General features: G+C 40.7%; 1 protein-coding gene across 2 annotated transcripts in view; it reads left to right on the forward strand.

The window, feature by feature from the left end:
• Positions 1–12092, forward strand: part of SUSD3 (sushi domain containing 3) — a 52382-nt gene that overhangs the window by 12421 nt on the left and 27869 nt on the right. For both annotated transcript variants that reach the window (XM_084634730.1, XM_084634731.1), the window contains exons 2-3: positions 8868–9056; positions 10571–10718. In XM_084634730.1, coding sequence (XP_084490856.1) covers positions 8868–9056; positions 10571–10718 — 337 coding nt within the window. The remainder of the gene's footprint in view (positions 1–8867; positions 9057–10570; positions 10719–12092) is intronic.

The raw sequence follows: 12092 nt of genomic DNA on the forward strand, positions 1-12092 counted from the left end.
AGAGCACGTATGTTATTTCTTACCTTATGTCCTTTATAATGGAATGGAGTGATCAGAAATCAATTACAGGATTAAATGATACCCAGAGGCAAAAGGGGAAGACAGAGTCACTACAGAAATAATTGATCCATTTACTAAATAAGTTAGTCACAAAAACAACAGTTGACATCACTTTCACGAGTAATTTTTATTTGTGAATGGTTTGCTTACAGGCATAATTCTGGTGAATTCCACAGCTGATTATATTTTTAAACAGAGAAATAGCAGTGAAGAGGTAAGTAAATGAATGCTTCTAGGTTGATGAAGCATTTCCATGCTGGCTAATGAAGTCATACATTTACTTCTCTGAGGTATTGTAGCTTATGGTTTTAATACTGTTGGTAAATGTACTAATAAAGTGCAGAAAAAAACTTGGCATTTACTTTACCAGAGACCTCTTTAAATATCTTGTTTTTCATTTGATTATTTTTATCAATTAGTTCTTTATTAGAAAAAATACTCACTCCATCTCTCTTCATTAGATCTCAAAGTGAGATTTATGGACCAGAATAACTTTGCTTTGATGTAAACTGGGGGGAAAATCAATCGTGGAGTGCGGTACAGTGACCAGAGCAAATCCACTTTAAAAAAAGTAATCTAAGAGACATGAGGAAGAATCAGCTTACACAGATTTGACATATTCCTCATATTCAAAGTAGGGAGAATCACATATATTGTCAGTCAAACCCATCCAGCATTTTTCGTGATGTATAGTTTGGACTTCTTGTGGATTAATATACCCTTCAGGCAATGCAAAAAGGGAGAACTGCAGGATATAGAATCATCGAAATGTAGAATGGGAAGGGACATTGAGAGGTCATCCAGTACAGCTTCCCATGCTGAGGCAGGACCAAGTATACCTAGACTGTTCATGACAGGTGTTTGTCTAGCCTGTTCTTAAAACCTCTAATGATGGGGATTCCAAAACCTCCCTTGGAAGCCTATTCCAGAGTTTAATTATCCTTCTAGTTAAAAGTTTTTTCTTAATATCTAATCTAAATCTCCCTTGCTGCAAATTAAGCCCTTTACAGTTTTTGTACTACCGTCAGTGGATGCAGAGAACAATTGATCATAGTCTTTGTAACAGTCCTTAACATATTTGAAAAGAGTTATCTGGTCCCTCTCAGTCTTCTTTTCTCAAGACTAAACATCCCCAGGTTTTTTTTTAACCTTTCGTCACAGGTCTGGTTTTCTGACCTTTTATCAATTGATTGCTTTCCTCTGGACTCTCTCCAAGTTATCCACATCTTTTCTAAAGTGTGGCACCGAGAACTGGACACAGTACTCCAACTGAGGTCTCATCAGTGCCAAGTAGAAAAGGACAGTTACCTCCTGGGTCTTATATATGACACTCCTGTTAATACACCTTAGGATGATATTAGCTTTTTCACAACTGCATCACATCATTGATTCATATTCAGTTTGTGATCCACTGTAACCCCAGATCTTTTTCAGCAGTACTACTATATAGTCAGTTATTCCCCATTTTGTAGCTGTGCATTTGATTTTTTTTCCTGAGTGCAGTATTTTGTACTTTATTGAATTTCATCTTGTTGATTTCAGACCAATTCTCCAGTTTGTCAAGGTTATTTTGAATTCTAATCCTGTCCTCCAAAGTGCTTGCAACCCCTCCCCACTTGGTGTCATCCACAAATTTTATAAACATGTTCAATTTTCCAAGTCATTATTTAAAATATTCAATAGAACTGGACAAAGGACAGACCCCTCTGGGAGCCCACTAGATACATACCCCAGTTTGACAGCAAACCATTGATAACTACTCTTTGAGTATGGTTTCTTAGCCAGTTTTGCCACACACCTTATAGTAATTTCATCTAGACCAGGGGTGGGCAAACTATGGCCTAGGGGCCACATCCAGCCCTTCAGACATTTTAATGCAGCCCTCAGGCTCTGGCTGGGGAGCAGGATTGGGGTTGGCCCTGCTCCATGAGTTCTGTGGCTCTGCACGCTCCCAGAAGCAGCGGCATGTCCCTCCTCTGGCTCCTAAGCATAGGGGCAGTCAGGGGGCTCCACACGCTGCCCCCCCTGCCCCAAGCACAGCCCTCACAGCTCCCATTGGCCGGGAACCTTGGCCAATGGGAGCTGCAGGGGCAGCGCCTGCAGATGGGGCAACACACAGAGCTGCCTGGCCATGCCTCTGCATAGAAGCTGGAGGGAGGACATGCTGCTACTTCCAAGAGCTGCCTGAGGGAAGCGCTGCCTGGAGCCTGCACCCCTGACCTTCTCCTAGGCCCCAGCTCCCTGCCCCAGCCCTGATCCCTCTCCCGCCCTCCAAATTCCTCGGTCCCAGCCTGGGGCACCCCCCTGCAGCCCCAAATCCTCATCTCTAGCCCCAGCCCAGAGCCCACACCCCAACCCCCAATTTCATGAGCATTCATGGCCTGCCATACAATTTCCATACCCAGATGGGGCCCTCAGGCCAAAAAGTTTGCCTACCCCTGATCTAGACCTAAGTTTCCTAATATGTTTCTGAAAATATCACGTGAGATGGTGTCAAAAGCCTTACTAAAATCAAGATATATCAGGACTACAGCTTCCCACCTATTCACTGTGCCAGTTAACCCTGTCAAAGAATGTCAGTGATAGAACAAATTTTAAAGGTGGGATTTTCAGGAGTGCTCAACACTGGCCTAACAATTACAGCTGGTTGGAAAATGGATTTTTTTTCCTGGCAACAATGGCAGCTTTTCAGAGAAAAATTGAAAACTAAAATATTTAGTCCAGAAACTGAAATATTTTGGTTTGGAAATATTGCCATGGTGCCTAATGGGAGTTGTAGTTCAGATGCGTCATGCTCCTATTCTCCTCTACAGGCTGGGCTCCTTGGTTTGACCACATTTCTCATGATGCACCGCAGTCTCCCCTCCTAGTGAGGAGAGGCCTGGCCATGGTGCACCATGGGAGATGTAGTCTGACAAGGGAGCCTGGCCTATAGAATCTGCAGCTTACATGTTGCAGGATCAGGGCTAATATAGACAAGACAAAGGGTGGTAGAAATGGAGTCACTGAGAGATGAAGTGACTTGCCTAAGGTCACACAGCTGGTCAGTGGCAAGGCCAGGCATGGAACCCAGTTGTCCTATCCTTTCAGTGCCCCATTCCCTGGACTACTCTGCTTCTCTGTCATGTAAACCTGTGCATATTCAAGCATTTGCTTAAAATCAGAATGTGTTCATGTCATCGAATGTAGAGCTCAAGCTAAGGAAATGATTTCACAAATATTTGTGTAGTATTGTTGGCTTTGAGCCATTATCAACCCTTGCCCACTCTATTGAATGCGCTGCTACTTTTCTTTATTGCTTTTCAGGTACTTAGTTTTAAACATGACACGTACAAAACCATATCATAGGCAAGAAATGCCGGGCCATTCAGCTGTCGAGATTGCTGACGTGCTTTTATTAGAAACTGTTGGAGCAAGTCATTATTATATAATTAAGCAATAACAAGACTTGACAGGCAACATGCTTCTAGATGGCTATAGCACAGCTCAGAAGCTCTTAAAGTGCTCTCCACTGGTGCAAGTCCTGAATGGCCAAACTTTCCTGTTAATTTTATAGCTTTGTAGGTGTCATGTTTAACACTGATTTCCTGAAAAGCTGTGTAAGTGCCTGAGTTAGAATGTAAGCTCTTGAGAGCAGGGACCGAGTTCCCATGTATGGGTGCAGTGCCAAGTGCAATGGGACCCCAACCCTCATGGGGGGTCTTTGGCTGCTATCATGAGGTAAAGGGAAAATACTGTCATGAGTGCTGCCTATATGTGGGATATCGCCACTCTCTTCTTCTCTGAGGGCCTCATGGAGGGTCAGTAGGTGTTTGTGACTTCAGGATATAAATTTTCAGAATGCATTTTGTTGAAACGTTTGCCTGCAGGAATAGTATCAGCCTATTTACTGGCGTAATGGTTTAGTGAGCCGGGGTTCTAGTTCTTACTGGCATCTGGCTATTGCGTTATGTCTTAGTTTCATGAAAAGTCAAGCAATAAGAAATGGCACAGCTAGGTTTACATGATTAATAGGGATAATGAGAAAGCCAAGGATCTTCCTACTTCTGAATCACTGGTCAGCAATGATCAACTTGTGCCTTTTCAAAGGATTAGCTTTTTGTCTGCTGTTTCTTCTATTTTTCTGTATAATACAGTGCCATTTCAAGTTTTTTCTCTTATCAGTAAAATAAAAATCCAAAGTGTGCTTGGTAACTATCTCTGACAAATTGATACTGCTATACAGATAATCTTACCAAGCCATGGGAGGAATTTTTGTATTATTTTATCTTCGTTTTTTTGTTTGTTTGTTTGTTTTTAACCATTTCATATTATTTATTTTTCAGTGTCTGGAAATTATATGCTTGTCTACTTCTGAAAAAAACCTGCTTTGAGTAAATTAAAGTTTACAGATTATGCCACATTTCAATAGCTTTCATTCTGGGATGTTGATCTGTTGATCATGTGAAGTGATCTGTTTATTTATTGTGGATAATGCCATTCTTTTGTACTGTTGAACAAGTTTAATGGCCCCATACCTAAACCAAAATGCAGGATCTGAACACCCTGAGAATGCTCTAAACATGACTTCAAACAGAGAAATGAATGTTTGTAAATGACCTCTCACTCTCCGAAGAGCTGACACAAAATTCCAAATGTTGTGAACATTAGGGCATTCAAAATTCAAACCTGGATCCAAATTTTGTGGCTTGAGGCTGCTTCTAAAATTGAGTGATTATTGCTACTATTTTTGAAAGATGAGAGCTGATACCATATGCTAAAACCATACACAGTGTAGGCAGATGTTATGCAAGATTTGTCAAGCAGTTTGGTTAATCCCCCTTACTAAATCAAACAAACAAAACTCCATTTGAATTTTTAAAAAGAACGTGTCCACTCTGCTTGCTTCACTGCAAATATTTGTAGTAAACTAATATTTGAAAATGTAAATAGTGAATTTTGAACTCATATTTGTAATGGTAACCAGATTCTAAAAGTTGCACTCACCAGCTAAGGGAGTAGCAATAATACCTTGTGACCAATCAAAACTAACCAAGACATCATGAATTTTGAGTACTCACAATGACCTGCTTACAAATGGTACAGACCACAAATTAGTCTCAAATTCCTCACAGGACTGAGCCTCAGTTGTCTGGGAGATGCAAAGACCAGAAGGTGCATGAACAACGTTTGTTCTGTTTTAGCTCATATTTTCTAGATATAAACACATACCAGAACCCTAGATCTGGACACTTGCATGTCCAGAAATTTTAGGTCCAGATGCAAACTTTGCTATCACAAATGTTTATCCAGCAATTGTTTTACTTCAGGAGGCATTTTAGTAGCAAATATTCTACACATAAAACTTAACTTCTTAATGATAATGCATCTAGTCAGATGAACATGCCTGAGGAGTATACAAAGGATAAAGCTATAGAACATCTGCTTACCTAAATAAAAGGGCAGGAAACATACAGCAATGATCATCTTTTTAGAAACAGAAGAGTAAGGTTAAAATGGCAGGAAAGTCACAGCAAGAAATGGCTGTAAAAAGATTACATGTTAATATCAGCAGGTATTAGATCCACATAGGAGAGAAAAAAACATATAGGAGAGGAGGAGAAAATAAGGATGAGTGGAATAGTTCAGATGAAATTGGAGATGAGTCTGAGCCACAAAGCTCAGCTTTAGACCTGGACTTCCGTCACTGTTCACGGATGTTCTGATCCAGGGTTTTGATTTTGGCCCATCTCTCAGTAAGAACTGACCTGAAAGTTATCCCCAAATTCAAATTGGAATAAACCCAGACCCATCTGTGCATTTTGATAATGCTCTGAAAACCCCCCCCCCACAACCCCCAAAAGAACAACAAAACAAAAACCTCTGCATTTCCTGAATTCAGCATTCTGAAATCCCACAAGATAGGGTGCCTGGGCAAAATAAAGCTGTGTTTTGTCAAAGAGCCGATCTGACAAGATTTCTATCTCAGTTTTCAGACCACAGAGATCTGAATAAAAACAACAAGGCGTCCTTGTGGCACCTTAGAGACTAACACATTTATTTGGGCATAAGCTTCTGTGGGTTAAAACCCACTTCATCAGATGCTTTTGAATAGTTTACATTTCAGATCAGCACCTGAACTTTAGGATATTGTTTAAACTCAACCACTGTACCTTTTAAGCTTTGCTCTTTACTGGCCACTGTCCAGAGAAGCCATTTTCACAAGTACGCTCTGTCCAGGAATACTCCCTAAGGAGATGGCATAATGCTACTACGACCCAGGGGCACACCAGAGAAATACACATGGCTTAGTGGCACATCAGCTGATGAGAAAGACTTAGACAGTCTTAAAGTCTCAAGTGAAGGGAATGTTTGAAATACGCAACTCAAGAAGGAATGCCAGAAAGGTAATTGGAGCACAGAAAATTTAATTACTCTACATATATCACGGGTCAGGAATCAGTGCTTAATTTGTGCCAGGGCTGAGCCCTGGCACCTCTAGGCTTGGCAGTTCATAGCCCTGGCACCTCTAGGCTTGCTGCAGTAGTTATGCATGTAAAAAAATTGCTTGAGCCCTGGCACCTTTCATTACAAATTAAGCAGGAGTATTAATGATTCAAAGAAGGGCAACAGATTATTTTAAATGTATCTTGAAGGAAAGAATCAAATGGCAAATTATCTGTTCTTTGGACAATGGTTATTGGATGAAGATGCTAGAGCTTTCAGGCCAATAGACAAGTGTACTGAGGGATTCTAATGAAGGCTAGTTTATGCTGCTTAAGAGAGATACTATGTACCAAATCTTGCTCAAAGTTACATTGTGCACTTTCCACTGATATCAGTGTCACCGGATGTCAACTCTGATCACTTTATTGGCTAGTACCTACTCTATGTTCTGACATTTTAAAAAATGAAAGCATGAAACTTGAAACTATCAGAAGCAGATATTTATATTTTTGCAGGTGTGACAATTGCTTTTCAGGAGAAGACTCTGAACCCATTTTCAAAAAATCACAGTAGTCGCTTTAAATAAAAAGAGAGGGTGCATAATTCACACATCAGGCAGGCACCAATGATCAGGTATTTGGGGCAAGAGAGGGAGGATCCAGGGGAAATCTCTCTAGAAAATATTTTGCTCTTGTTGATACTAATTATTGCAACAAGGTTGAAAGAGCTAATGTAGCAAACAGAAAGAACCCTGCACAGGTTTCAAGTGTCATGTTTTTAAAATCAAGACCTTACTACATATTTGAATAATAGATTGGAACAGTAATTGTCACTGTGGCTTTTGTTAGTTTTGTTTGTTTTTAAAGGGCATAAATTGAGGGCAGGTAGTTATATCTAACTTTGAACAGCCTGTCTTTTGTTTTTATATCAGAAGCTCAACATTAATTAAACACAGGGCCAAGTTCTTCACATGTGTGGGCCATTCCCATGGAATTCAGGATTTGGCATCTACTATTTAATTACATCTTAGTCTGTTGCTGAATGCTGGACCTTAAGAAAAGGCTCCAAAGTAAGCCAAAAAAGAATCAGGTCCCAAGAAGGGCCCTATCCTGGTCCCCTGGAACTCAGTGGCAAAACTCTCATTAAGTCTAATAAGACCAGGGTTTTGTGCGCTCTCTCTCTCTCTTTCTCTAGATATAGATATATGGGGACTGGAAGAGGGTTTTTAAAAAATAAAAATAAAACAGATTTGATATGAACATGTAAACCTGTTAAAAGTTCCTAAATAGTTATAAAAAGAAGAAAGTTCTTAGTAATTGTAAACCTCTGCTCTCTGATAAACAGTTCAAGAGCAACTCCCCTCCTCCTTTATTATTTTTATGATAATAGTTAAAACCCCAGTGTTGCAACCAGTGGCGCAGCTGCTGCTGAGTGTGTGTGGATGCCCACTGAAGTTTTTGGGAGAATCAGTGGAAGGATCAGAGTCTCAGATGTGAAAATGCTGAAAAAGAGAAATACTGGTGTTTACTAAACATGAATGAAAGGATGCATACGATGATATCCAGGTTATGTTAGTCCACACATACGAGACTAGAAAAATCACTCCATTTTGTTGTCTTTTAGCTGGATCAGAATGCTGTATATTTTCTTAATGACTGAGCAATTAATTTGTATTTAAAAATGAGTAGGACAGTAAATGCTAAATGAAGCATTTCATGGCAGTAACAATCAGTATATAGAGCTAACTGCCAAAATAGGTCACCAAAGCACCTACCACTCAGTTATTCCAGAGAGAACACTGTGAACTAAAGATTTTAGTACAAGGAGAAAAGTGAGGGGGAAGGGAGAGGTTATTACAGAGGGCAGAGTTAAAGAGAAATGTTTTTAAAAAGCAGAGATAATCAATTCTAGCATAAAACTCTGAGGTACTAAGATCTTTCTTGACACGCAAATAAAACAAAATTGGCACTAGTAAGGCCTCAAAAGAAAATCTGAATGCAAGCAATTTGATAGAAAGGCATAATATAGTATAAAATAGTTTTTTGAATATAGCGTCCTTAATAGAGAACCTCACAAAAGATTTAGGATGAAATTCACCCATGTGTGGGAAGTCAACACAGTCTATGCACCACCTACATCCATCCCACTTCAGCTATCAATGTAGGGTTTAAGTGAGGCTTAGCCTATTGGTTGGTGCTTGGCTGAGAGGTGAGTTTCACCTTTAAAGAAGTCTCTCAGTTTGTTTGCTTATTGACCATTTCCTCATACTGAGTGAAAACATGATCCTCTTCAAGTAAAAATTAAACCTCCCCTTAACTTCCGTGGACCTGGGATTTGGCCCTAACATTGCATTGTTTTGTTCTGTTCTTTTAAATCTGCAGGGCAGTGTAGCCAAATCTTTCCCCCTCAGCTTGGCACGCTACAGATAATTCATGGTGATGGCACCGCCGTCGGAACGGTGATAACATTCCAGTGCTCCGCTGAGCACCTGCTTGTGGGACAGGGACTCGTAACCTGCTTATGGAAGGGAGACAGCACACAGTGGACTGCTGGAGTTCCCTCATGCAAACGTAAGGATTCTTCTTCCAGAATTACTCAACACCTCTTCTGGGTTACGCTCAAGTTGTTTGCCCTGGGTAACCTATGAAGCTTTGGCATGAAACGGGGATTAATTCCAGAGCTCTGTGGAAAGAAGAGGGCGTGTTGAATTTCATTCATTGCTATTGTCACTGGCTATAATAGCACTCCGGGCACATTCAGATATCATGAATAACTATACTGGAAAGACTTTTAGCCAGATTTGTGCCTGGTCGAATATCAGTGACCTCAGTAAAGTTACACCAGGGATAAATTTGGCTCTATAGCTGCAAAATGTGCTGCTGTTTGTCAGGAAAATGTATAGATGTGATCAATGAGAATACCTGTATATTGCATTATTTAATTCCATTGTTTTCAGGAGGAATCATGCGGCAAAGAACATGGAGATATTTGTAAAGTAAAATTACTCTGTTGCCTGTGGGTAGTAGAATGGAGCAGCTATCATATTGAAAAATAGGGCTTGAAAGGCAACAATATTAGCTGCCTTTCACTCTGTGCTGTTCCTTATTTATTACACGCACGACAATAATTTAACTAGAAATGGGCCCAAAGCAAAACTCTGGATCTCAATGCCTGTGAACTTCAGTGTGTTTGAAATTCAAAATAGACCTCAAGTTTGAAGCATGGGACTTTGTCTCACGTTAACCTAATAGATGAATAACGTTGCCATGCACCTGGAATTCCTACTTCAATTGAGCCATACTTACATCTGATTTAGGAGGCTTCCATTATAGTAAGTAAATTAGAACATTCAGTTTTAAAGATTGTGAAAGTATAAAGCTATCTATGGAATTCAACAGAAACAATTCTTAACCTTGCAGTCAGGGTAGTGTAAGAAGTAGGAGTAGCTTTAAGAAGACGATATCAGTGCTCAAACTGGACTGGCATAGTTTGCTATACACTACTCCTGCTTCTTCGTTCCTTTGGATATTTCTTTCTCACCCCTACAACATCCCCAATGTCCAGCCCTGCATGTTTACTGCTGCTTCCATGATCTGTCCCATTCTCAGTCCTAAGATATCATTGTACAGAGCTATCGTTCCCCTAAGAAGGGCCTAATTTAAATCTTTTCTTTCCTTTCCAGTGTTTGTTTTTGCAGCTCTAGTCCTTGTTAAAATTTGATTTCAGAAAACCTCCGGTACATCATTTGCATTTGAGATACTGACAAAGTTGTGCTTTTTTGTTATTGCAATGCTGGCAGCATCGTGTTTGATTAATTGCGCTGGCAAAGTTACTTGTGAACAATTAATTAGTAACTTATAAATAAGAGACTTTTTAATAGTCCACCTTTGAGACATCCTTAGCTTGAAATGAAGCCAAATGTCTCTGAATGTCTTAGGGCATACTAACATGAAAGTTTTCATTGCATTATTATTAGCAAGAGTGTGAAGCAGGTAGACTTCAGCACAGTTTAATGGAAATGAGAGCGCTAAATTTAATAAGGTGTTCATTTTGGAAACCTGTTTCTGTATTTGCTTTGCTGCAGCCATATCGAAATATGAGGCTTTTGGATTTAAAGTAGCAGTGATTGCCTCCATTGTGAGCTGTGCCATCATCCTGCTGATGTCTATGGCTTTTTTGACCTGTTGTCTCATCAAGTGCGTTAAGAAAAATGAAAGGAGGAGAACTGAAAGGTACGTCTCATTCCACAATGAAAGCCTTGTGAAACTGACAAAGATACCCATCAGAGACGGAAGAGCCACATATCTTACTCACATGGCCCCCATATCCATAGTATTTGAGAGCCGCCTTATCTTTTTAAACATATTCATCCTAACAACACCCCTGTAAAATAGTAGTATCCTTATTTTATAGGCGGGAAACTGAAGCACAGAGACTTGCCCAGGGTCACACAGGAAGTTGTGATGGAGGAACGAGTTGAACCCAAGTCCTAGCCACTGGGCCATACTTCCTGTCCTTGCATTGATGGGATGGACTGTATTATTCCCTCTCCTTTTATCTATCTGTGTCCCTTTGCTCTAACTTTACTTCTTAGTACAGTCTGCTGGTATACATCCATATGTATGTATGTATGGTATGTACGGTATGCATCCGATGAAGTGAGCTGTAGCTCACGAAAGCTCATGCTCAAATAAATTGGTTAGTCTCTAAGGTGCCACAAGTACTCCTTTTCTTTCTGCTGGGATAATTAACCTCACAGAGGGTCAGCGACCAAAATGCCCGCCATCTGGAAAGTTGATCTAAAATGGTGACCCAGGTGTGACCCACGAGGGCTGGTGAGAGAGAGGAGTTTGCTTCATGGCTCAAGCTGGGCAAATAATTGACTTTTCCAGCTTGGCCAGCAAACCGAAAAAATACTTGGCTTGGTTCTGAAACTCTTTGGAATTTGTGTACAAATCAGAAACATCTGTTTCAGGCTGGCAAACTGTGTGTGTGTCTGTGTCTTTATAGCCTTTATCCAAGTGGTTGGGGCTCACGCCTGGGATGCGGGAGACCCAGTTTTGGATCCTCACTCTGGAGCAAGGACTTGAACTCCTATTTCCCTTTCCTCAGCTGAAGATCTTAGGCGATTCTAGTCTCAGTCTTCCCTAGCTGTTCCTCTTTGGCCTGAAGAATATTCAAGTATTTACACAGATAGAGAGAGTGACTCTATAGGCTGGTGATTAAGGGACTCACCACACAAATTCCTCCTCTGAATCAGGCAGAGATTTGAATCCACTTTTCCTACTTCCCAGGGTGTGAAAAGTGCCTGAATGATCAAATAGAGCCTTATGCACTGTCTGATTTCCTGTTGTTCTTGGGAGCATACAGCTCTAGCTCATTACAGATCTCACCTTCTGCCACTATGCCCAGGATAGTGAGCATGTTGGCATCTGTGCCACTGCTGACATCATGGTGCTATCCCCTTTTCCTCTCTCTCATACATTCCACTCCCACACCTGCATTCATCTTCAGTGGTACTCAGGCCTGAGGCCTCCCGACTCCTTCACACCTGCCCAGAGCCCAGCTTCCTGTCCACCAAGTCCCATTGTGGTGTCTGCTCTGCA

This window comes from Lepidochelys olivacea, assembly GCF_965140295.1.
Source record: "Lepidochelys olivacea isolate rLepOli2 genome assembly, chromosome: 7".
NCBI lineage: Eukaryota > Metazoa > Chordata > Testudines > Cheloniidae > Lepidochelys > Lepidochelys olivacea.